At 37.9% G+C, this 27,789-nt stretch overlaps 1 protein-coding gene across 2 annotated transcripts in view; it reads left to right on the top strand.

Annotated features, from left to right (window-relative positions):
- Positions 1-27,789, top strand: part of TDRD7 (tudor domain containing 7) — an 83,821-nt gene that overhangs the window by 15,613 nt on the left and 40,419 nt on the right. The window contains exons 2-6 of one of the 2 annotated variants that reach the window (XM_012475759.2): positions 487-699; positions 2,950-3,091; positions 4,037-4,250; positions 11,412-11,485; positions 13,838-14,055. In XM_012475759.2, coding sequence (XP_012331182.2) covers positions 493-699; positions 2,950-3,091; positions 4,037-4,250; positions 11,412-11,485; positions 13,838-14,055 — 855 coding nt within the window. In that variant the 5' untranslated portion in view covers positions 487-492. The remainder of the gene's footprint in view (positions 1-486; positions 700-2,949; positions 3,092-4,036; positions 4,251-11,411; positions 11,486-13,837; positions 14,056-27,789) is intronic. The other variant, XM_012475761.2, reaches the window with a different exon arrangement.

The following is a 27,789-nucleotide window of genomic DNA, read 5'->3' as shown; positions in this document are numbered from 1 at the left end:
GTAGTTTCAGGGTCTGCACTCCCTGGCCCTCTCATCCCTCAGCTTGGAGTCTTTGTTCAGTCATGTCCAGCCACTAACTGCCTGGAATTTTTAGAACACACCATGTGCTTCTCTCTCACCTCTGTGCACTCATGTATCCTGTTCCCTTTCTTGGGCTGATACCTCTCCCAGCCCCACAGCCCACCCTCTTCCTCCTTGTTGGGTGATTGCATCTTGCTCTTCAGGACTCAGTTCAGGCTTCCCCACATCTGGGAACATTCCCTGATATCTCCCCTCCCCAGACTGGTCTTGTGCCTTTCTGACTTTCCCCTGCATTCTCATAGTATTTCTGCTTTTCTCTTCCATGTCAGTTGTTTCCCCATATTGTAATTGCACAGAAAGTATGCAGTAATAATTTATAAAGTAACAAGTTTCAGCTCTGAAAATCTATTTGAATTCACAGACTAATGAGCCATATTATAGTAACCTTCTACTGTGTTCTTATAGGCAAAGATGCTGGAAGGAGATCTGGTTTCAAAGATGCTGCGAGCTGTTCTGCAGTCTCATAAGAATGGAGTAGCATTACCCCGGCTCCAAGGAGAGTACAGATCCTTGACTGGAGAATGGATCCCCTTCAGACAGCTAGGTTTCCCTACACTAGAAGCCTATCTGAGAAGTGTGCCAGCAGTGGTCAGGATAGAGACTAGTAGATCCGGAGAGGTAAGAGGGTAATTGTGCTTGTCAGAAGAATGAAACCAGTTCATAATTGCCTGTCTGGCACTTCCAATCTCCTATCTGTGGTAGAAGTCTAAGCAAAAGTACTAGCTTAGTTGTTTGAGATTGGTAGTGACAGAGAAAACAGCATCTAAAGCATGGCCTAGAGTCTTATGTCTTTTGTTTTATTCCTCAGATTCTTTTCATTGTAAAAATAAGATTTTAACCACACAAAATTAAAACTATTTATTTACCCATTGTCAACATCTAAACAAAATAGTTGAACTGGAGGCCTTTAAGTGCGTAAACATCATACCTGCCCCTTACAAACCTGTTACAAATGTTTTTGCCAAAGTCACTCATGACTTCTTGATCACCAGATCTAACAGGCAGTTTTAAATTCTCATCGTGTCAATTCCCCCTATCTAGACCTAGTCAGTCCCGAGCTAATCCTTCATCACCATAACTATTGGGGCCTCCTTGCCATTCTCTCTGCTCTTCTGTTCTTCTCCTCTCCTTCATACCAATATGACTGTATTATTATATCATCTTAAATCCTTCTGCCTCTCAGTTTATAGATAGTATGGGGCATTTGGTGGTAGCAGGTTGATCTGTCATTGCTCTTCCACTGTGACCTAGCAGCTTCACTTCTTGGTACCTACCACTATACAGTATGATAGATGTGGACAGACCACCACCCAAAAGAGAAACAAAAACACCCACGCTCCCTCATACACTATAGTTTTCTGGGTGTATTTTTACATATGTAAATATTTAGAACAGGTCTGGAATGTTTCTCACCAAAACCTGACATCATAATTTCTCTCTGGGGGGCCAGGGAAGAGGAAGCAGTGGTGGAGGAAGACAAGGGAACCAGGAGCAGGAAAGTGGTCAAAAGGGAAATTCACCTTATAGTTAATAATTTTCCTAAGGAGGACATTAATTAAATGTTATATGAATAATAAAACATGCTTTGGCATCCCTGATCCTTCCAGACAGACTTAAGTCCTCCTTTCTGTCTTCTTGCACCTTGTAATACATCCATTATAACACTTAACACAGTGTTTTCTGTTTAATTTCTTGCCTCTTTCTTTTTCCTTCATAAGTTCCTTAAGGATGAGGGGCTTAATAAATCTGTGTTGAATGCATGAATGAATGAATAGCTGAATGAATTAATAAATTAATAATGCATCATAGAGTTACTATACTGTAATTTACTCAACTCTTTGTTCCCCTGTTTTGGACATTTTAAATGTTTCAGGTTTTACAATTAAAATACCCCAATTGCACATACTGGGATAGGTAACATTTGTTCTTTTAAATTATACTCTTGTAATATAGTCTCAGAAATAGAAATACTGGGCCAAAGAATAGGAACATATTTTAGCTTGTGATATAAAGCCTCATTGTTTTCCTGTCCTTGATTTCAAATTAGAGTCCAAGGCTTGAAAACCACACAGGTCTTTAGAGATCATCTTGTCCCAGTAGACTCTATACTTAAGATCTTTTTTCAATATCATATCATATCAGTATTTTTCTTAAAGATACAGAGCTGAGCTGCAGTGTTTTGAGAGATGTAAAAGCTCCAGAGACCCTGCTTGCCCTGCCTTGCTCTCATGCCCCTGCCAGTGGCAGCCCCTTGAGGCCTCTCCATGGAACTCTATGGCTCCCATGAACACAGTTTGAAGAAACCAGGTCTAAACCATCCCTTTTACAGCTGAGAATACTTAGATTTGTCTAGAGTCACCCAGCAGATCCATCGCAGAGGCAAGAGAAGGATTTAGTAAGTCTTGTATTCAACATAGTAGTTATGAGTACACACTTGGGACTCAAAGAGACTTGCCATGTTATTTGGAAGGTTGCTTAACTTTCCTGAGCCTCTGCTTTCCCATGTGTAAAGTGTGAATGAAATGTACCTCACAGATTATATGATATTATATGTCAGATCATAGGTTGCTTTTGGTTCATTTGGTAATCTCATAGCATCTAATACATTGTAGATGCTTAATACCTATTTAAAAAATAAATGAGATTTTCAGCTTGGGGAAAGGTGATCCAGCGTTTTAGACTATGCTCGATTCCTCTTGCAGAAAATATAATTTTCTTCTAGCTTTATCAAGAAGTGAGACACATGAATATTTGCATACAGCTTGATTTGGGATGTTTAGGCTCATTAAGATCCATTTTAAGAATTGGCCTCTAGGCAACACGGAATCTGAGAAATGTTTCTCATCTCACCCTGCCTCTCATGAATAGATTACCTGCTATGCCATGGCCTGCACAGAAACTGCAAGAATCGCTCAGCTTGTGGCTCGTCAGAGGAGTTCTAAAAGGAAAACCGGGCGTCAAGTTAATTGTCAGATGAGAGTGAAGAAAACCATGCCATTTTTTCTAGAAGGTAGGAGCTTTTTATATGTTAAAATTTTTGGCCTGTCTACGAATACACTGTCACAGGGAATTATGGAAATATTGTTTGGATTATGATAAATACCGATATCTGTTAACATTCATATGTCAGGAGAAAAATCCTGAAGCTAGCATTTCCATTTGAAATTCTTAAGTGAACATGATGCGCATGACTTGCTAAGTGAAGTAATTACACAGTGGGAGATAGAACAGATTTTAGTTGTGCTTGTTATGGTAATGTGTGGTTTATTTTTTATTTTTTTAGCTTATTTGAAGGAATGCCTCGTCCAGAATGTTGGCTGCACCAAGAACTTATGATTTAATGTCTCATTTGACAAATCATGTCTTTTGGTAGAAAAACTCTAGTTTCAGAAATACATGAATTATGTATTACATAAAAATGTTATAGACAACTCAACCTGTGTTTACCAAACACTTACCTCAAGGAGCTTATAATCAGTTCTAAAACTAAATTCCCATGAAATGGTTCAATAATAATACAAAACAGTAGATGACTAAATGCCACAGTGAGCATTTACAAGAGAGCAATAATTTTGAATGAAAATGGCAAAGGGGAGACTTGAGCCCAGACCTCAAACAATGGGTAGAATTGGGATTTATGGGGAAGAGATAGGAGGACCAAGATATAGCTGAGTGTGCTGTATTTGCAAGATCATGAGGTGGCTGCCACTGAAGTGTTCAGCTGGTGAGTAGCAGGAGTTCCTGGCCAGTCTGATGGATGAAGAACTTTATCTGCTAAATACTCACCAATCTATTCTTTTCCTATTGACCAGCCCTCCAGTGGCAACCTCCTCATTTTCTTAGAAACTGTTCTGAGAATAGATACCCACAGAAAACATCTGGTCAGGGGAGTGTCATAATGAAAATGGGGTTTGAGGATGCTAATTGATTTTATTATGTATGCCTAACTTCATAGGAAAACCGAAAGCAACCCTCAGACAACCAGGATTTGCTTCAAATTTTTCTATTGGCAAAAAACCTAATCCACCACTATTAAGAGACAAAGGAAACTCTGCTGAAGTTAAGTCTGATGCTGAAACGTCTCCTTATACATTACACACAACTCTTGGAAATGAAGCATTCAAAGACATTCCAATGCAAAGGCATGTGACCATGTCCACCAACAACAGGTATTTGGCTTTTGACTAACAGAAAGTTGCTGAATTTAGGGTAAAAGAGTGTTAAAAATGTACGTTCAGGTTAAGAAAGAAGCACTTTCTATTTTATCTAATATAAGTTCACATGTAGTAGAGACATGCATCATTACCAGTTGAGTTCATTTTTCCTAACTGCCTGAACATCGTTCTCTAAATGCATCTCTAGAATATTTTCTCTGCATTGTTGTCAATCTTTCCTTGTAAAGTTCATTTAAAAGCTCTCACAAATTATTCTGAGATACTATTTCAGTGTAACTTAGAACTTTTTCAGAAAACCTTTTTTTAACAATTAATTTTGTAGGTTTCAGTAAAATCTGATGGAGTTTTACACACTCCACTCTGTTGCAAGTATCATGCCCATAATTATTTAGTAGCATCAGATATCCATGCATCAGAATACTGGACTCGCAGTAATAAGACAACCTGTAAGTCTTGGTTTGGGTGCTGACATTCACTAGTCAGGTAAAATAAGTTATTTCATCTTTTGAATCAAAAGATGAAATAACTTATAAGGTGAAATAAGTTATCTTTTGGACCCAAAAGATGAAATAACTTAAAAGGTGAAATAACTTATTTTACCTGACTAGTGAATGGCAGTACCCAAACTAAGACTTATATTTGTCTAAAGAAAATGTTAAACTAGATGATCTCAAAGTTTCTTTCTGGCTTAAAACTATGGTTTTATAAGGTAGCTCAGAGGGCGGCAAACTACAATCCATGGGCCACATCACGCCCACTGCCTCTTTTGGTAAACTAGGTTTTATTGGAACATGGCAATTTTACTTTGTTTGCATATGCCTCTGGGTGGTTTTGCAAAATAGTGGCAGAAGTGAGTAGTTGTACAGAGACTAGATGGCCTACAAAGCCAAAAATGAACTGATGGACGCTTTACAGAAAAACGTTGCTGACCCCTGATGTAGATGCATCAAGATCACATTCTTCCATCCTACTTGTGCCTTTTAAAAACAAATTTTGTTGTATTCTATTCCTTTAAATCAGTGTTCAAATATTCTGTTTTGTGAAAGATAATTTTTCCCCCAGGAACTTTTTCCCAGATACTGAATATGTAGGAAGAATTATTTTTTTTAAAAAAGGTATAACTGATACAAATTTTTTATATTACAGAATTTTAAATAAAATAACCCTAAACTATTTTAATAATGGTATACATTTAATGTTATTTATGATTACTTATTGTAATTTTGATAAGGTCTAGAAAATACATAGTTAATTAAAACACAGCTCTTGACCCAAAGCACTAGTTGAATCCAGTGTGTGACAGAAGTATCATTGTCTCCCTGTTTGTGTGCCTACGTGTCAGCAATACATTTTGAATGATTTTTTCGGATGTGACTCTAAAAGGACAGGCAACAAAAGCAAAAATAAACAATGGAATTACATCAAACTAAAAAGCTTCTAGACCACCAAGGAAACAGTCAACAGAGTGAAAAGACAAGCTAGCTGTGGAATGGGAGAAAATATTTGCAAACCATGTATCTGATGAGGGCTTAATATTCAAAATATAAGGAACTCAACTAAATAACAAGAAAACAACCTAATTTTAAAAATGAGCAAAGGACCCGAACAGACATTTCTCAAAAGAAAACATATAAATGATCAACAGGTATATGCAAAAATGCTCAATATCACGACTCATCAGGGAAATGCAATTTAAAACCACAGTGAGATACCACCTCACTCCCAATAGGATGGCTACTATCAAAACACTGAAAATAACAAGTGCTGGTAAAGATGTGGAGAAAAGGGGAACCGCAATACACTGCTGAGGGGAATGTAAGTTAGTATAGCTATTATGGAAAACAATATGGAGATTCCTCAAAACGTTAAAAAGAACTATCAGCAATCCCACTACTAGTATATATTCAAAGGATATGAAATTAGTGTATCAGTTGAAGAGATATCTGCATGCCCATGTTCACTGCTGCAGCATTCACAATAGCCAAGCCATGGAATCAACTGAAGTGTCCATTAATGAATGAATAGATAAAGAATAAGCAGTTTATCTACTGAAGGGGAATACTTACTATTCAGCCTTTATAATGGAGGAAATCCTGCCATTTGCCACAACATAGATGAACCTGGAAGACATTATTTTAAGTGAAATAAGCCAGGCACAGAAAGAAAAACCACATGCTCTTATATGTGGAATCTAAAAAAGTCAAATGCATAGAAACAGTAAAATGGTGCTTACCAAAGGCAGGGGAATGGGGTAAGGATTGAGGGTTATGAGCATACACAATTTCAGTTAGACAGGAGAAATAAGTTCAATATATCTTTTGTATTTCATGATGACTATAGTTAATGATATATTGTATACTTGCAAATTGCTAAGAAAGTAGATTTTAAGTGTCCTCACCACAAAAAAAATAAGCATGTAAAGTAATGCATGTGTTAAGCAGCTTGATTTAGCCATTCCACAGTGTACACATAGCAAGCCATCACATCATGTTGCATACCATAAATATGTACAATTTTTACTTGTCAATTAAAAGCATGCAACTATAATATGGCCCAGCAGTTGTGCTCCTGGACATTTATCTCAGAGAAATGAAAACTTATGTTTATACAAAAACCTGTCCACAGTGTTCACTGTAACTTTATTTGTATTAGCCAAAAAATAGAAACAACCCAGACATCCTTTGGTAAGTGAATGGTTAAACAAATTATCATACATTCATATTACAAAATATGTCTCCACAGTAAAAAGGAGTAATGAACTATTGATACACACAGCAACTCTGATGGATCTCAAGGGAATCATGCTGAGTGAAAGAAACCAATCTCAAAAAGTGACATACTGTGTGACTTTATTTATATAACATTCTTGAAATTATAAAAATTATAAAGATAGATAACAGATTAGTGGTTGCCAGAGGTTAAGGATTTGGGTGATTTGGGGGATGGGTATACCTATAAAGGGAGAGCAAGAGGAACCCTTGTAGCCATGGGACAGTTCAGTATGTTGATTGTACTGGTGGGTACATTAATCTGTACATGTGGTAAATTGCACAGAACTACAAATGTGAACACACATATACAACTGGAGATATGAATAAGCTCTGAATTGTACCATTGCCAATATTCTGGTTTTGATATGTACTGTGCAAGATTTTACTATTAGGGGAAACAGTGAAGTGTATGTGGGACCTCTGAGTACACTTTTTAAAATTTACCATGAATTTATAGGTATTTCAGAATAAAAAGTTTTCAAATTGACAGCAGGCTGGGCACAGTTTCTCGTGCCTGTAATTCCAACACTTTAGGAGGCTGAGACAGGAGAATTGCTTGAGCCCAGGAGCACAAGAATAGCCTGGGCAACATGGTGAGATCTCATCTGTACTAAAAAAAGAAAAAGAAATTACCTGGACATAGTGGTGTGCACCTGTAGTTGCAGCTGCTTGAGAGATTGAGATGGGAAGATCACTTGAGCCTGGGAGTTTGAGGTACCGTGAGTTATAATCACACCACAGCACTCACGCCTGGTTGACAGAGTAAGACCCTGTCTCTTAAAAATAAAAAAAGCCACATATTTTAATTAAAGACTGCTTGAGATATTATAAAACATTTTAATCAAATCTTTTTTTAAGCATTTAGTACAATTTGAAAGATACCTTCTCAGAGAAACCTAAATACCACCCAGTGACAGATGTTATGGGTAACATTTCTAGTTATAAAATCAAAATATCTAAATGGAACAATAGCAAAAACGTTTATATCTATTTAAGAAATATTAATGTAGTAAAAAGCAGTTAAACCTGTTGTGAAGGACACTTAAACTTTTTGAGGTCACCAAACCTCTTGAGAAGTGAATGAAAGTTATAAATGATCTTCCCAGAAAAATTCACACATGTACATATACATATACATAAATAATCTCATACTAGTCAGTAGATTCATGAGCCCCTAAAGCTTGTTCTCAAGAGTTTTGGTTAAGAACTCATGCTTGCCTGTTAACAAACTGAAAAATTCTAGAAAAATACCATGGCTAGTTCCTGTAGAATAAATTGGTAGAGATAAAATGTGTGGGTAAGAGGGTATGTACACTAAGACTTCTATTAAATTGTGCTCTAAACAGATTATAATTTGCATTCTTCTAGAAGAATATGAGAATGATTATTTTCTTGTGTGCCTGCCAACATTGGACATCTGTTTTTTTCTTTGCTACTTTGAAAGGTGAAAAAAATATTTATGCTTTAATTTTTATTTCCTTGATTTTGAGTCTTAGGAAAGTTACATTTTTGTCATAAATTTATTAGCCCAGTTTAGGTCTTATATGAATTACATGTGTTTGTCCTTTGCATAATTTTTCTGTTGGCTTTTTTCTTTCTAACATTTAAAAGTGGTTCATAAATTCAAGAAGTTGGCCTTTTGTCTGTAATATCTTGATAGTGTTTCCTCAGTTTGTTTAATTATTGTATTTTTGTATACTAAAACTAAAATTTTTCATGCTTACAGCTATCAGTCTTTTACTGTGTGGCTTCTGCTTTTAGGTGTTACGCTTAGAAAAGCATTTCCACCCAATATTATGTAACATGTCTTCTGTTTTCTTTTGTAATTGTTGTGGCTTCATTTTTTTACATTTTAGTCTTTAATTCATCCAGAATTTATTTTATTGTATAGTGTGAGAGTTGGAATCCTTTTTTATTGTTATCCAGATGTCCTATACCAGTTACTACACAATCCTTTTTTCCCTGCCGGTTTGATTCTATCTTTACCAGTTCTAAAGCCTTATAAACATATGATTCAGTTCCTGGACTTTCTTTCAGAATCATCGATTACCTCTCTATTCTCCAGTACCAAGCTATTCAGATTATTATAACTTCATAGTAAGTGCTAATAACCTTTACTCTCTACTTCCTCCTCTCTCTGTCTCTTAATCTGATCTGTTAGTTCCATTGTGTGCTTTTATTATACCTACTGCCCTTATCATAACACTTAGTAGACTTTGTTCTTAGATTTTGTCAATGCATTAATTATCTGTTGCTGTCTAAACAGATTGCCACAAAGTTATTAGCTTACAACAAGACACATTTTCTTACCTTATAGTTTCTATGGGTTGGGAAGGAAGACAAGGTCAAGCTGGGTCCTCTGCTTCAGAGTCTCTCATGAGGCTGCTGTCAAGGTGTCAGCCATGGCTGGGGTCTTACCTGAAGGCTCAGCTGAAGACGAATCTGCTTTCAGTCCTACTCACATGGTTGTTGGCACAATGCACTTCCTTATGGGTTGTTCCTTATTCCCTAGGTGGCTGTTGGCCAAAGACCATCTTCAGTTCCTTGCCACATGCTTCTTCCCAACATAGCCATTTGCTTTATCAAAACAACAAAGGAGAGATTATGCTAGCAAAGTTGAAATTAGAATCTTTTGTAATCTAGTTATTTGTGATCTTTTCAACCTTGGAGTATTCTATTGATTAAAAGCAGGTTGCTCAAGAAGAAGGGATTACACAAGACTGAATATCTGGAGGAATAATCTTTGGGAGTATCTCAGTATCTGCTTACCATGGTCCATTTCTCAACTATACTGTATAGTCCCTGAGAATAGGGCATGTTTATCTTGCTGATCATTGACAGTTACTGTCTGACACAATGTCTGGCACATAGTATGTTTTAAATATTTATAGGCTATAAATGTGTCTCTAATAAACAATATGTGTTTATATTTGGAAGGTTTTTTTCTAGACCAGTCTAATTCTTTGTCCTTTTAAAAAACAATATATTTTATTCTTACTGTTAGAAAATTGCTTGGACCTCTGTCATCTTATTTTATTATGTTTGTTTTGCATGCATCCCTGCAGTTTCCTTTGAAGGGCTTTCTTTTGCTATATACACTTTTTCTTTTCTCTGCAGTAGACCTGTTGATTAAACCATAGCAGTCCCTTTCATAGTTTCTGTGTACTCTTGCTCTTTACTTATATCCCTCTACCTTCTACTGGAGCCTTTGATGCTCACTTAAAGCAGGGGAAGTTTCCAGTTTACATTTTTGGGGCTTGTGCAGGGGAAGGAGTACTACTTCCCTACTAGTTCTGCAAAAGTAGGAGTTGGATATGTTTTTGGCATCTTCTGTTATTACACAGATACATTAATACACAAATCTGATGGCATTATAATTGCATATGCCAAGTAAGCTTTTATTGGTAGCCTAGAATCTAATCATTTCTTTTAGAATTGAAATATAAGAAAATGTGCTTCATTTCAAAGAATTGATCTAATTTTTAGACTATTTTATGCTATGCAAAAACTAGCAGATATGTGTACTGTGTCACTGTCACCTACTATAGTCCCATATCCACTGCTGGGCAGGTTTTAGTCATTGATTCATTCAGTTGTGATTCATTCAGTCATTCTTACAATATTCACTTTGCCTTGCATATATCAAGCACTGCCCCAGACACTTGGGAACACAAACAATTAAGACACTTTTTGAGTCTAGTGTGGGAAACAGACATGAATATAAGTGATGTGTGCATGGTTTATTTCTTTGTCTTCATATTTGGAAAAATCTTCCTGCCTATATCCAGCATAATTTACATAAGAATTATTTTGGTGAGAGTATGAGATAGGGATCTGTTTCTTTTTTTCAAATAGTTGCTTGACCAGTCCCTCACCTATCTGTTTTGATATGCCACTTTCATTATGTACCAAGATATAATGCAAATTGCATGTTTCTAAGTTCTCTACCATTTTACTTATCTGTGCAACTATTTGAAATGTTGTAACTTCATAGTGCATTTCAGTATCTGGTGATACAACTCCTTCATTTTTTGGTTATATTCCAAAATGTTTTGTTTCCAACTGTTTATTTTTGCATGGTTTTCTATATTTTGTTTTGCCAGTTTCTTGTAAGTGATTAATTGGAATTCTGACATCCAAGTTTTGAAAGAGGCTTTCAAAGACCTGTTTAAATTTAGCTTTTTAACATACTTTTCTCTGAGTGAATTGAAACATGAAAGATGATGCCAGGTTTTATTTTTATTTTTTCTGATTTTGAATTATTTTAATGACTTGTTTTGCTGTTAAATGCCACCAAGACTTTAAGTGAAAAGTATAGTGTTTAAAACTTGGTATAGACTTTGCTATTTACATTTATTTTACCTTTTGTTTTTTAATACCTTAGGTTTAGCCCAAAGGCATTCCTTCAACCACCTTTGCAGATGCATCTCTCGAGAACCTCTGCTAAGGAAATGAGTGGTATGTTTTCTAAACATTTTTAGGTACATATTGGCTTCTGGAGCCAAGAAACATATCTAGGCATGGCTTTTGACATTTGCTCTCACTTTCTCCTGCTTGAAATACATCTCTTCTCCCTTCTTTCCTAATTTCTTTACACTATGAATCGAAATGATCTTAAGAGAAAATAGTGCCTCCCAAGGATATCATTATCATACTAACTTAAGGCCTTCCTCACCCCAGCCCTACTCTGTGTCACCTCCATGTGTGGACTGCAGAGATGCTTGTGTTCCTTACCCTCTCACCTCTTAGGGGGTATACCCCTGAGATTTTGGAGGCTGAGGCCTCACATAAAGGAAACATCTGCTCTAGTTTAAAAGTACATAACTATGGGACTTAGATTTATAAAAGAGTTTCAGATACTCCACCACTTAAAAGCTAGCACCCTAAACTGTGTGTAGTTACCACTAATCATCTAAATATGAATATAAATAATTCTTGGGGTTATAGAATCCAGGTCGGCTGTTAAGAAAACAATAGGAGACGTAGTATAAGTCAAAGAATCTGAAGGTTAGAAATGCAATCACTCGTTACCTTTTCTCCAACCAGTGTGTAAATCCCCTGCTCATAGACCCACCCAGGGAAACAGTGTTTTCATATCAATGCTTATTGTATGTGAAATATAAATGTGATTTTACATTATTTGTTGCTTTAAGTGTGAGTCTTACTAAGTTGAAATACTTTTTTTTTTCGTAAAAACACATCTCTAGTATTTCTTAATGGAAATTAAACAATATGATTTCTGTTTACACGAATTATTTTAACATAGGCATTTTCTGAAACATGACTACTTGGTAAAGTTGAATATCCTTTTAGAAGCTTAAATTAGTATAAGCTGTTTCTACAGAAACAGGAGGACTTATTTCAGGAGGATTGTAATTCACCTGGCAGAGCTGATATGCACACATATATACACAACCTCTCCTACCTGATGGACATCTCCGTTACTTCTTTAATCTGTTTAACAAGAGATACAGGCACTTAGATGACCCCAGTGGCCCCACAGAGCAAGTGCATTTGCAGACACAACTGTGGGTCAGCTGCTGACACTCTTTCATTATGGGAGGGTGTGGCCAGTTATGAGAATCTTAATCTTTTCCTTCTTCCCAGTCCTTTTATAATCATTATTTGGGAAGAACTTAAATAAATTAGCTATACCCTTAATAGGAAATATATATGGATATATTGGAGCCTTCTCTTCTCTGTGCCAATCTAAGACTTGGTAAGGCCAGATCTTGCCCTTTGGTGGAAAAGCAGAGTCAGTGTCCAAGCGTCCTCAAGGAATAGCTCACCCTGGGCTTCCTGGCATTCTCAAAGCCAGCATTCCCAAATCAGACTGTCTCTACCTGCAGATTAAAATAAAAATTACTGAATCCCAGCAGAGATATTATCTGATTTAAATATGCATATATTTTGCATACAGATGGTAATGTTTAATGTACTCAGATCTGTATCTCAGTGAAATTTCCTAGAGATTTGGAATAAATTTCATAGTTCTTTAAATTCCAGGACTGTCAGCTGTAGTAAACACTCAGATTTCTTTATTGTCTGAGGATATTAACTCTTGCATTCTAAGTTTTAAATAAAAATGAAATGTAAAAGAGCTGTAAAGCCAAAACTTTATAAATATATACTTATGAAAGATAAATGATTAATGTTGAAATAAATCAGAAGTTCCAAACCTTTTATTTAGGTTTATAAACTGAGGCTAGGATGATGATTCTTGTAGATGGATCAATTTTTTTGACTTTTTCTTGTAGATGGATCAATTTTTAAAAATTATTTGTTTTCCATTAATAAAGGTGAAAATAGATCATAATATTCAAACTCAAGCAATTTTGTGTCTTCTGTAAAACTTATATAAGATCAAAAGTTATTTGATCTTACTATTAAGGCATTATTCCTATGTTTTGTGGAATATAGCTTTAAATTCAATATTGCCTATAAGCTAATATCCAAAATGTCATCTTCTTTAGCAGGTAGAAAATGGTTGGTTAAATAATTTAATCATTCTTTATGTAGCAAGATCATCTTGATGTTTAGAGTAAACTATGAAGTATCTTTGCAAAATAAAGGGGCCAGTTTCCCTCTTTGGGTGTTTCTTGACTCACAAGAAACACTGCTGGTTATTTCAGAGTTAAAACTTAGAATGAAGTTGTCATGCTGTTGCTTTGCTTAATCCTGCTCCCTTCTAAGTCCTTTGGTTGCCACAAGCCCACAGTATAACAAAACCTGAAATGCAAATATTAGATAGTGGGGATAATCTAAAATGTTAAGTATTTTGGTTAATTCTATTATTTTCTTGATTTAAAGATAATTTAAATCAGACTGTTGAAAAACCCAATGTCACGCCTCCTGCCTCTTACACTTATAAAATGGATGAGGTTCAAAACCGAATAAAGGAAATACTAAACAAGCATAACAATGGCATTTGGATATCTAAGCTTCCACATTTTTACAAAGAGTTATATAAAGAAGACCTTAATCAAGGAATTTTACAACAGTTTGAACACTGGCCTCATATTTGCACGGTACGTTTTTTCCTTATTCTTCCCTTCTGATACCTCCTCCCTTCCCAACTTTGAGATCTTGAGTTATTAGGCATATCAACTTTTATCCCCGGAACGCAAAGCACTTTACATATCTTACCTCATTAATCTTTATCTCTTAAGATTAACATGTGTCAGTTCTTATTTATAGAAATATGTCAAAGTTGAAGGCTCTCCTATGTTGTAGTTGCTATTTTTATATATATTGTTTAATATCATTTTAAAAATGTATTTAATATGTGATAATGTGTAAACCATTTATAATGCTCGAACTGTTACCAGTAAACACTGATAGCTTTGCAATGTTAATAACCTGGACTTATTGGGAATAATTGTTGCATTAGCCTCAAATTTTATATGCTTAGTCTTGAGCATTTTTAAAGACTTTACCTAAGCAAATTGTAGTTATTTTGACTAATTATATATAGAGTTCTTAATTTTTATTTCAAAATTAATATAGTGTTCATATTAAAATTTTTATAAGCCATCTTTAGAGAGAAAATTGGAAATTAGAAAAAAAAATTAAAAATGATTTATCAATTTCCATTTCTATTCCTAATTGAAAGTCTGATTATAAGATTATGGATCAGCACAGTTTCTTAAAAATCTTAGTTCAGCCAGAGATAGAGACAGCTGAATTCCTACACCAAAGTAACTAATTTTTAGATGTTTCTTAATGTTTTTACTTACCTAAAATATATTTGAAATATAACTTTTAAATGGTAGCATTAACAGCTACACAATGCTTCTAGGCTTGTACAATTAAATATGCATGAGAATTATGTATGCTTTGGTAGAGGGCTTTCATTTCTTTCACATATATTTTGGCCCCTAAGCCTATTGGGCAGTGTAGGACATTCCCTCTTTTATAAGCACCTGGGTTTTTTTTTGTTTCTTTGTTTTTTGAGACAGAGTTTCGCTCTTATCACCCAGGCTGGAGTGCAGTGGAGTGATCTCAGCTCACTGCAAACTGCCTCCAGGGTTCAAGTGATTCTCTTGCCTCAGCCTCCTGAGTAAATGGGCAGGAGCCACTACACCTGGCTAATTTTTGTATTTTTAGTAGAGACGGGGTTTCACCATGTTGGCCAGGCTGGTCTCAAACGCCTGACCTCACCTCGGCCTCTCAAAGTGCTGTGATTACAGGCGTGAGCCACCATGGCCTCTTAGAGGCAAGTGTCATTAATTCATCCATCCATCCCATTTGCTCATATACCATTCACTGTGCACCTGCCTGTGCCGATTTCTCCTGTAAGCGTTAAGAACAAAGGTAATGAAGACACTTAGTGTTTAGTGAGGGAAACAGGGAAAGAAAGGATTAGGACAGTGTGGCAAATATTAGAATATACAGTGAGAATAAGATGGGAAAATAAGAAGGAATGTTAAACTCTGGAAATACGGCTCTGTTCCCATACTGATACACCCAAGAACACTTAATGTTCCTAAGAATGTCACCTCTGATTTATGTGGAATGTAGGGTTTGTTCTCCTAATGGAAATTCTCAGCATTGCTTTTCCATTCACTCCATTTTTACTCCATTCTGGGAAGAATTTTCTTCACTCAATTTAGATTTAGTGACATTGAGGTACCTTCTTAGACTTCCCTGTACTGGAGGAGACTTTTGAGGAAGTCTCATTAGGCTGTTCAGTTTGAAGATTCAGGACATGTAGCTCCTTCTTGAAATGCATATGTCTCCTTTTTAGTTTAAATCCATAGACCTTTATAAATTGTTTTATTTTAACTTTTATTTTAGATATAGAAGATACATATGCAGGTTTGTTCCATGGGTATTTGCACCCCATAGCAAGTTTTCTATAAAACTTAGAACCTTTTTTTAATCATCAAAATACATATATAACTCATTATTAAGTTTTGATAAAGAAGTCTTCTTTAGACTAAAAAATTTTTAAATATACTTCACTGGTTCTTCTTAATGTAATGTGTTTCTGGTTATTTTGTATTCCATGATAATTACTAATATTTGTGTAGCTTTATTATGACCTTTTTGGGAAATTTTTATCTTTGCTACTCTACATGCCTTCACAGTTGTAGAATTTCTCTTACTAGGATTATAGGTAAGAGAGTATGTATCTCTTTGATGTTAAAAATTTTACCTAAAATGAATAATTTTCTACTAGATCTCTGGTGCTAAAACAATTTTTTTTGGTTGCTTTTTATAGCACTTTAATTCATCTTTTATTGCATGATTATATTCTGTCTAAGCAGTGAGGGTCAGAAGCAGAAACGCAATATACCTTTTAGATCTATTTATTTTGCCTATTATCTTTGTTCAGATGCAATCAATACCAATTAATAGGTTATGGTAATTTGCTTAATGAAGTAGGATGCCAGAAAACACCAATCATATTGATGTCTATTGATATCTTTCAAAACTGTTTAACCTCTGAATATTTGTTAGCAGACTGTTGTTAAACAGTTTTAGTCAGTTAACCCATGGTTATTTTTAAACAGTTTTATACAATGGTTATTTTCCCCCTTATTGTAACTTCTTCTTTTCACTTTGGTGCAAAGCAGAAACAGTGATACCATGCCTAGGGCAAATATTACTACAAGCAAGATTAAACAGTCTCAAGGCAGTGCAAAAAGTTTATGATAAGAAAGAACTTGGTAATGGGTATCTCTCTATATATATGGTTTGTCATGTAACTGAAGAAGAAATCTAAGTGCAGTGTATTTCTTTTTTTAAAAAAAGTTTTTTCCTCCATTTATATAAAATATCCTATGTTAAAAGATTGAGAAATAAAGTTATAAAAGAAATAAAAATCACTCGTCGTTCTACCACCCAGAGATTACTACTTAGAGGAATTTTTATTTGAATATCAGAATGCACAGCATCAGCTTCAGGGACCAAATAGTAGCTTTGAAATTTTACCTTCGGGGAGGTTCTAATTAGTATGCTGTAAGCCACCTCACATAGATATTGGAAGACATTTTGATCCAGGCAGAAGGATGCTTTGAATCTGTTGTCCTTAACCTTTTGGGTTTGTCTAATAGCAAATGTGTACAGAGAGTTTTCAAAGCTAGGGAAAACACAGAGTTATTCACAATGATGAGCCAGCTCCAAGGTATTCCTAGACAACTTGTGAGGGAAATGGAAATTGTTCAGAAGCTGTCTTGAAAAGGCAAAGATGCCAAAACAGTAAGCCTACAGACCAAGGGCACTGCACTCTTAAGAGCTTCTATTGGGTCCTGGGAGGACAGCAACACCTCTTGGCTGTTTAGAGCAGTGGTCTTGTTAATAGTGTTCTTGTCTAACTGTTGTATTTGAATGGTATTTGTAAAATGCTTCTATGTTCCACTGACCTGGGTGTTAGGGATAAAACAGTAAACAAGAAAGACATGGTCCTTGCTCTCGTGGAACTTTCTGTCCAATGGGGAAAATAAACATTGAGCAAATAATGATAAGCCTGCAGTGGTTATGAAGGAGAAGTACAGGATGCTGAGGGAATGTCTACACAGGAGACTCTTTGTAGTCTGATGAGTCAAACAAAACTTCCAGATGAGGTGGCTGGTAAACTAAAACCTGACAGATAGGTTAGTGTGAGTTAGGTAAAGAGGGAGGAAAAAAGCACCTCAGACAAAAGAAAGATTGTGCCAAAGCCCTGAGATAGAAAAGCATAGTGTTTTCAGGAAGCTGAAGGAAATTCAGTAAGAAGAGAGTGGCTCATGACGAAGCTGAAGAAGCAAGCAGAGGCCAGGTCACTTCATTAAGGAGTCATCATTTGGTGGAAATACAGCAGGTCTGAGCCTTGAGGTCACCCAGGATCATGATCTCTAGCTGACTATGATTTTTAGTAAAATTACAAATCTTGGTCAGGCACGTTGGCTCATGCCTGTAATCCCAGCACTTTGGGAGGTCAAGGCAGGAGAATTGCTTGAGGTGAGGAGTTTGAGGCCAGCCTGGGCAACATATCAAGGCTCTGTCTCTACAAAAAAATAATTTAAAAAAAATTAGCTGGGCATGGTGATGCATGCCTATAGTTCCATCTACTCAGGAGGCTGAGGTGGGAGGATTGCTTGGGCTCAGAAATTCAAGGTTGCAGGGCTATGATGGCACCATTGCACTCCAGCCTGGGTGACAGCATAAGACCTGTCTTAAAAAAAATCCAAATTTTGCAGCAATGACTGCTGAACACCAGAGATTTTGTTGAAATTTTCTCTCTCTGAAACGGATAAAGAAACCTCTCTGTTCTTACTTTAGCCAGAATATCTGTCTCCCATGTCTTTCCTGAAGCTGTTAGAGAGCTGAAGGGCTCATTGGTATACAGAACTAGATGGACTTGGCTGAGGAGAGTTTCTGTCGGTAGCACCAAGACCTACTAGTAGGCAACTGACAGGTAGCTGGGAAACATTCTAAGCTGGGCTGGAGGCACACCAAGCCTTAATTATAAAACATTTTCTGAATGACAGAATTATAGAACATAAAATGTTGTGAATGAGGAAAAACTGCCTAATTACACTAATTATTCATAGCTTGTCCAAGGATGTTTTACTGTTAATCTGTTTTTATTATATATCATTTTCCTATTCATTAGAAATCACTGAGCTTTAAGTTGTTTCATATCTAATCCTGCAGACTCAAAAATTCTTAAAATTCTGAGTTGCATCAATATAGCAATTTCTCTAATATCAAAGGAAGCAAAAGTTTCTGTCATTTACATAGAGCTATTTTTTTATTTTGGAATGTTCAGGAATCTAACTTAACTTTAATTATGGTAATTAATTGTATGAGATAATAAAGCACCTCTCAGCCCATGTACAATGAATTGCCTTTTTAAAAAGCCAGGAACTTCTGGGATAAAAACAAACCACTTGGATTTCTAAGGATGTGGAACATAAACAGCAGTGAATATCCTCAGGTTTAATGGTATTGAATATACTCTGTGTATTGAATATATTCTAAATAGCAATGCCAGCAGAAGTAAAGAGGTAAACTGAAGACTTGGAAGTATGATCATAATATTTTTTTCAATGGAATCTAACTTCTTTTCCATTTTATCACCAGTGAAAAATATAATGAACACATGATTGGAACAATTTTTAAATTTAAATTCAATGAACATCTGAATAGAAGAAAGATTAAAAAGCATGCTTGTAAAATAAGAATAGTGAAGTTGAGGAATAATGAGAAGTTGCTGTTCTGGAACTTGAAACAGAAACTACCCATAAGGCCCCATAGTACACTAGAAGGAGTTTGAGCTTTGAGATAGATTTTTACCTTGTCATTTCTTAGCTTTATACCTTTCAGCATACAGACCATCCTCTCATCACCTCAGTCTGCTCTAAAATGTCACTAATTCTACCCATGTCATAGGGTGGTTGTGAGAATTAGATAAAATATATAAAGCAGTTACTTGTACAGTATCATAAACATAATAGGTGTTTAGTAAAAGGCAGCTGTTAATTTTTGAGAGGCACCCCAGTTTAAAGCAGGCTAACACCCACTGCTCAATCAGGGACATGCCCAGCAAGCTCTGTGAAGGAACTGAATACAAACAGAGGAAAAGCTAAAGAGGGAAACACAAAACTTTAACTTGAAATAAAGAGCTGTGGATGAAATGAAGTCAAAATAAACTCCAAGTGGCAGAGAGTTCTTGATGTCTTAACAATCCGTGAATAGATTCCAGACCTCCTACTCTTCCTGCCCCGCCCCAACTCCTGCCAGAGGTAATAAGAGCAAGGAACGTATCCAATGCACATTGAAAACCACAGCCACTGGCCAACAGCATTCCAAAAAGCTCTGCACATGTTCGACTAGGAGAAGACTCCATTATCTTCTGGAAGGAACATGACCAAAAGGCAAAACCTCAGGCCATGCTAAAGGAAAATCACTTGAAGTTTATCCTAATATAAATAGTTGCAATGTGTATCTAAAGACGGCATCAGTGAAAGGTCTTTCCTAGTTAAAGGGGTGGGAGTGAGCAAGAGTGTTGACCTTGAAGTACATAGAGTCTGTAAAATTATTCATCTAAGATGGTGGAGAAGAGTTTCTCTGAGTAGATGGTTTGTCAACAGTCAAGGGTTATCCTCTACGAGGATCTTTTTACCTTTACCTTTGATTAAGTCTCTGTGGAATATGTCACAAAACCTTTGCTTTCTCAAAGAGAATTGCCTGAAAAACTGTAACCTTCTCTGAGTATCTTGGGCTTATCATTACTAGCATCAGTATATTCTAGCAGAGATGGTCGTGGTTATAGGTGATATGGAACAGTGGATTGATGGATTTAGCGCCTGCATACAGGGTACACCACACCAGCTGCCCTTACATGCTTCATATCTGTCCTGATCAGTAGTATGTCTGCATTGTGACTCAGTGATGCCATTGGGGACCATTACCCTATCTCTTTCTCAGTTGTCTGACTTTTCCAGCACTTTTCAGCTTTGGCATGAAAAGGCTACCTCTTAAGGCTGGTCAACCTTTCTGTGAACTGGCTGATCATAGGGTGCAAGCTTCTGGTCAGTGACTTCGATGTGTTAGTTGTTGCTAGGCACTCAGGGATCTTTTGTACACTACTGAAATCAATTTTTAAAATTGTATTTTTTAAATTTAGTTTTTCCTTGTTGTTTTTGGTTTGTTTTGAGCTCTAATCATTATTAATGCTTGGAGTGCTAGAAAGCATGTCTCTAGGTAAATGTAATTTTGCTGTACTGTCCCAGGTTTGTATTGGGTGGTGATCATATAAAATGAAATTTAGAACTTAATTTAAAGCTTCAACAAAAAGGACTACTACCCTGTGGAAACAAAACTGTGCCCATACAAATGCTTTTGAAAGCTTGATTTAATTGGACAATACCAATTCTGTTATAGAACCCTAAAGAATATTCTAACTCCAGAAGAAAGAATAAACTTACCCCAGAAGCCCATGCTATAGAATTAGCAGATGAGCCTTCATAGACTCAAAGGAGTTTGGCTTCAAGAACTTTTAAGTTTACAGCTCAGGTAAAACTAGAAAGAAAGAAGTAAAGACCTTTTAGAATTAAGGAGAAGCAAGTTTCTAGACATGTAGAATGAAGACTTTTATTTGTCTGAACAAACAGACTGCTGAAGAAATTCATGTTTTAAGTTTTTGGGCCTGTTTCAGAAAAACACTCAAAACATGTTTTTCCTCTGCTCTCACACCACAGCAATCAACACAGAAGTCCTCTGTGACCAAATGTGCATGTTTCCCCACACACACCAAGCAGCAGATACTAGCTGAGTGTCCTCTAATTTAATACCAACACCATCCACCTGAAGATAGCATCAGATCCCACAGGGTGAAGGCTCAATCCCCAAAATTGCTGCTGCTTGACATATATACCAGTTGTGCAGATCTAGGCCTCCAGAACTTCTAACTGACCAGCTTCAAGTTGGGGTTCCCAAAACCTCCTCTTTGAGTTTGATTAATTTGTTGGAGTGGCTTGCAGAACTCAGGCAAACAGTTACTTCTATTTACTGGTTTATTGCAAAGGATATTACCAAGGATACAGATGAAGACATGCACAAATGGGGGAAGCAGCACGGAGCTTCCATGCCCTCCCTAGGCGTGCCACCCTCCAGGCAGCTCTCCAAACCTGTCCTCTTGGGTTTTTATGGAGGCTTCATTACTCAGGCATGATTGATTAAACCATTGGCCATTGATGATTAGCTTGACCTTCAGTGCCTCTTCCCTCCCTGGAAGTTAAGTGGTGGGACCAAAAGTTTCAACCCTCTAATCCTGCCTTGGTCTTTCTGATAACCAGCCCCACCCTGTAAGTTGTCAGGCAGTATTAGCACACAAAGAGACAAGCTCTTTCGAGATTTCAGGGATTTTTGGAATTGTATTTGGGAAACGGAGAAAGAAGACCAAATATATATTTCACAGTATCACAGCCTCACATCTGCCAAGCATAGTTTGTCTGTTCCAAACTTAAAGAAACCCAGAGGGGTGTGAGAGAAGTGTCTCATTCAAATTGTGATTCCAAATGAGGCAGAAATCAAGCTCATTATAATGGACTTACAGGAATAGAAAGTTTAAGGTATGTTAGATTCAGCATCTTCTGGTGATCGGCAAAGGAAGTGGCTTGACTCCATGGTGTAGGGAGTTCATCTCCTATATTACCTGTCTCTCCTGTTGGAGGTGGGGGTGGAAGTGTACACATGGTATGTGGAGTTACAGGTCATGCTAGTTCCCAGTCGTTGGACTGATGGGTTTTTTGGGTGGACATTCAGAACCAAAGAAAAAATATAGAACCACAAAACAAAGAAAAGAAAACATAAAGAGGGTAGGAGTATGGTCCTGAGTCTTCTCCCACAATAGAGGAGGCCTTTGACTCCCTCCTCAGGTATATGCCTGAATCAAGTGAACTAAAGGAACTAAAAGCCATAAAAGCTCCCTCTTGAGAGATCTACCTGAAGTGGTTAGCAGTTGATTATCACACTAAGGAAATAATAAAAGACATGTTTCAAGTAGATACTGGCTTGCCTTGGTCATTTGTGAAGACCAGAAGATGGCTGTTCTGTCCTGGGGGATGAGGCAGGAGATGAATACATAAGTCTTGTCAGATGCACCAGAGCCCAGTAAAGAATGGACACTACACTGTAACTCACATTATAGCAATTCTTTATTTTTAGGAAGGTTCTTGTGGGATAGATATAGTAGTAGGTCTCTTTCCTAAACCCATTTGCCAGAAAATTAAAAAGAGATGTCACTTTTTGTAGATGACAGATGGTGATCACAGTAGAATGCCCAGGAAAAGCAAATTTCTATTCATATGAAAATTTAAAGAGTTTGAGCTGGGTGGTATTGTAAAATATATATTTGGCCTTCCCTGTTTTCTGGCATACAGTTCCTAAAATTCAAAGTGACTCTCCAGAGTAATGTCTTTTTTTTTTTAAATGAGTGATGACTGGAAACCCTTAGTAGCTTAAGGATGGGGCTGGTCACCAGAATGACCAAGGCATGATTAGAGGGTTGGGACTTTCAGGCCCAACCTGGGGAGGGTAGAGGGCCTAAAGGTTAGGTTGATCACCAGTGGCCAATGATTTAATCAATCATGCCTGTGGAATGACACCTCCATAAAAACCCAAAGCAGGAGAAAAGCTTCCAGATAGCAGAACACATGGAGCTTCCTGTAGGGTAGCAGAGAGGGCATGGAAGCTCCACATCCCTTCCGGCATACCTCACACTAAGCATCTCTTCGTTGGTATTTTTTGTAATATCCTTTAATTTATACATATATCTACACATACCTATATGTATTTTTTTTTAGAGACAGGTTTTTCTCTGTCCCTTAGGCTGGAGTGAAGTGGTACCATCATAGCTCACTGCAGCTTGGAAATCCTGGGCTCAAGCAGTCCTCCCACCCCAGCCTTCCAAAGTGCTGGGATTATAGGTGTGCACTACCACTTCCAGCTGATTTTTAAAATGTTATTGTTGAGATTCTTACTAGGTTGCCCAGGCTGGTCTTCAACTATTAGCCTCAAGTGAGTGATACTCCTGCCCCAGGCTATCAAAGTGCTTGGATTATAGGTGTGAGCTGCTGCACCCAGCCATAATCTTTATAATAAGCCAGTAAACATGTTTCCCTGATTTCTGTGAGCCGCTCTAGCAAATTAAAACTAAAGAGAGGGTCTTGGGAACCCTAGCTTGATCCAGCTGGTCAGAAGTTCCAGAAGCCTAGGCTTATAACTGGTGCCTGAAGAGTAGACAAGTCTTATGGGACTGAATTCTCAACCTGTGGGATCTGACACTATCTCCTGGTAGATAGTGTCAGAATTGAATTGGTAGAATTCAGCTGATATCCACTGCAGAATTGATTGCTTGATTGGTGTGGGGGGACCCCCACTCACTTGGTCACACATGTCTTCTGTGTTGATGATTGTTGTTGAATGAGAAAATAGGAAAAACATATTTGTGTTTTCCATACTCATAACTGAAAAAGAATTAAATTTGCTTTAAATTATATTTTTTAACTTTAAAAGGAGTTTCATGAATTGTTGCCTTTGAATTGAGAAATCCCTCAGCTGGCCAGGCATTGTGGCTCATGCCTATAATCCCAAATACTTAGAAGGCTAAGGCAGGAGGATCGCTTGAGCCCAGAGGTTGAGGTTGTGGTGAGCTGAGATTGCACCACTGCACTCTAGCCTAGGCAACAGAACAAGACCCAGTCTTAAAAAAAAAAAAGAGAGAATGAAAGAAAGAAAAGAAACCCCAAAGATTGGAATAAAGTATGTGGACCAGGCATATTTTCCATGTCACTAAATTTATTTATGAATATTTGCCTAAAGTGTTGAAGGATATCTGAATCAACTCCAGGTAGAGTCAGTTTCAGTTTCTTGTTAGGCATATGTTTAATTTTAGTAAATGCTTTTTGAATGTATAGAAGCCAAATCATTGGAGAACAATGGAATTTAGGCACATAACCAACCATTCTGAGATAAAAGAAGAAGTCATTGAAGACTGGGAAGTGCTTACTTTTCAAGGGACTAGTCATTAGGGTGGGATATAGTTATCTACTTTAAACAATAAAAATGTTATAAAACTGCTGAGGGAAAAAATCCTGTCTTCCAATCAGATGATTATTTGGCTATGGTTGGTACTTTGTAAATTCAGGCCTATTGGTCAAAAATTCACTTTATAGGCTGACTGGCAAAATTTGACTTAAAGGCTGCAGACACAGCCCTGGAACCTTAGTACCTCCAAGATGATCTTTAAGTATTATTCTGGAATAAAAGCCAGAAAAATGGGAATTCTGCTCTTGCCCTGGACCAACTCATATGTGGACACTCAAGTGTGGACATAATGTCCATAACTTTTGTTAAGACAGTAATTCCTATTTGGAAGAACTTGTGCTGGTCATGTCAGAGGTCATCGTTAGAGGTTTGATAAGTATGTTATTAGGTAACTGGCACTGATTACATCTAAGGCACAGATGGAATGGCAGCTTTGGTGCTGGGAGAGGGGAGACTAAACATTGAAGCATCCCAGATTCTCAGTGCACTCCTTGGAAAGAAAAAGATCATAAAGCTGAAGAACCCCCTTACCTTCTTTTGGGTTAGAAGAAACTATGTGGACAGTGGGGAGATGGGGCTTAGGAAGTTATTTTAGATAAGATGGGTTATCATCCACTGAAATTAGCTTCTACCATCCACTTCAGAGAAAGTACTGAGATGGTTATGTGAAAACTGAAGAAAAGTTTTAAGGTGGTCTCTGCAGGCTCATCTGGCTTTGGCTGCAGAGAACCACCACATCTAAATCTAAAATTAGTCAAATGCTGCATAACAACGTTTTGGTCAATGATGGACTGTATACACGATGGTGGTCCCAGAAGATTATAATGGAGTGGGGAGCAGGGGATGGGGCCAAGATGGCTGACAAGAAGCAGCAGCTTTTAGAGGCTCCCATCAATAAAAATATAGTAAGTGTGTGAATCCTTCATGAGCAACCAAAGTATCCAGGTTTTCTCATCAAAGTTGACTAAGAGGCTGGCGTGACTTATGGAGAGAAGGAAGAACAGTATGGTGCAGCAGCTCACCTGAGAACCACATGGGGAAGGGGAATCCCCTCCCCCCAGCCAAGGGAGGTGGTGAGTGAGCTTGCTACCCAGCCGGGGAAAATGTACTTTTTCCATAGAACTGTGCAACCCATGGATTGGAAGATCCCACTTGCAAACCCACACCACCATGGCCTACTGTCCCAACACTGGATCATGCAGAGTCTTACAGCCTCTCAGCTAGAATCTGCTTAAGCCTATCGAACTCCTGAGGGGAGGGGCGACCAGCACTGACTGCAGCTGCCTGCTGTCTAAGCAGCTTGAGCTGCTTTGGGGAGGAGCAGCAGCCAGCACTGGGACTAGAAACTGCCTAGCATGCTAAGCTCCCTGGGTAGGGCAAGGAGGGTACCCATTTCTATAACTCCAGGCTGTGTTTTTCCCTTGCTGGAGCCAGGGAGGCTGGATGGCTTGATGCCACACTGGCTGTGGCAGTCTGTGGTCAGAGTGCCTCTTCAGGCCTAAACTAACCCATCCTTCTTTATTGGGTGGGGCTTCCCTGTAGGATCTCTAGTAACTCCAGCTGGAGGCTCAGGAACAGGATTGGGGTCTCCCTGGGCCTGAGCCAGTGGGAAGGGTGGCCACGGACCAGCAGACTTAGCCTCTCCTCCTGGTAGTTCTGAGGAATCCTGGCAGCCGAGATGAATGGGTTTCCCCTCAGTGAAGCACACTCCCTCCATCATGAGACAAAGTGCTTCATTAAACGGGTCCTGCTCCCTGTGCCACCCAACTGGATGAGACCCTCCAACAGGGATTGTCAGACACCCTATACAGGAGCTATCCTACTGGTATCAGGTTGGTGCCCCTTGATGTCAGAGGTCCCAGAAGAAGGAACAAGCACCCATCTTCACAGTTCTCCAGCCTCCTTGAGTGACATCTCCAGGCACAGGAACAAATCAGATGAATAGGGCCCAAAGTGAACCCCTAGCAAACTGCAGCAGCCCTACGAAAGAGGGACCTGACTATTGAAAGAAAAACAAGCAGAAAGTGACAACAACCGCATCATCAACAACAACAAAATGCCCACAAAAACCCCATCCAGGGGTCAGCAACCTCAAAGACCAAAACTAGGCAATTCACGAAGATGAGAATCAATTAAAATGCTGAAAACCCAAAAGGCCAAAATGCAGAGGCTCTCCATCAAGGGTGCAGAACTGGATGGAGGATCAGATGGACAAATTGGCAGAAATAGGCTTTAGGAGATGGGTAATAAAAAAACTATGCTGAGCTAAAGGAGCATGTTCTAACCCAATGCAAAGAAGCTAAAAACCTTGATAAAAGGTTAGAGAAACTGCTAACTGGAATAACCAGTTTAGAGAGGAACATAAATGACCTGATGGAGCTGGAAAACACAGCACAAGAACTTTGTGAAACATACGCAAGCATCAACAGCTGAATCAACCAAGCAGAAGAAAGGATATCAGAGTTTGAAGACCACCTTACTGAAATAAGACATGCAGACAAGAATAAAGAATGAAAAGAAATGAATAAAGCTTACAAGAAATATGGGACTTCATAAAAAGACTGAACCTACAATTGATTGGAGTACCAGAAGGGGAGAATAGAAAAAAGCAGGAAAACACACTTCAGGATATTATCCAGGAGAAATTCCCTAACCTAGCAAGATAGGCCAACATGCAAATTCAGGAAATACAGAGAACACCATTAAGATACGAGAAGATCAACCCCAAGACACATAAGCATCAGATTCTCCAAGGCCGAAATAAAGGAAAAACTTTTAAGGTCAGCCAGAGAGAAAAGCCAGGTCCACCTACAAAGGGAAGCCCATCAGACTAACAATGGAACTCTCAGAAGAAACTGTACAAGCCAGAAGAGATTGGGGGCCAATATTCAACATTCTTAAAGAAAAGAATTTTCGGGCCGGGCGCGGTGGCTCACGCCTGTAATCCCAGCACTTTGGGAGGCCGAGGAGGGTGGATCACGAGGTCAAGAGATCGAGACCATCCTGGTCAACATGGTGAAACCCCCTCTCTACTAAAAATACAAAAAAAATTAGCTGGGCATGGTGGCGCGTGCCTGTAATCCCAGCTACTCAGGAGGCTGAGGCAGGAGAATTGCCTGACCCCAGGAGGTGGAGGTTGCGGTGAGCCGAGGTCGCATCATTGCACTCCAGCCTGGGTGACAAGAGCGAAACTCCGTCTCAAAAAAAAAAAAAGAAAAGAATTT

This window comes from Aotus nancymaae, unplaced genomic scaffold (genome assembly GCF_030222135.1).
Source record: "Aotus nancymaae isolate 86718 unplaced genomic scaffold, 86718_ANA_hifiasm-v0.15.2.pri h1tg000003l, whole genome shotgun sequence".
Classification (NCBI taxonomy): Eukaryota; Metazoa; Chordata; class Mammalia; order Primates; family Aotidae; genus Aotus; species Aotus nancymaae.
The sequence above is the reverse complement of the archived record's forward strand: the minus strand, read 5'-3'. Positions and strand labels throughout refer to the sequence as shown.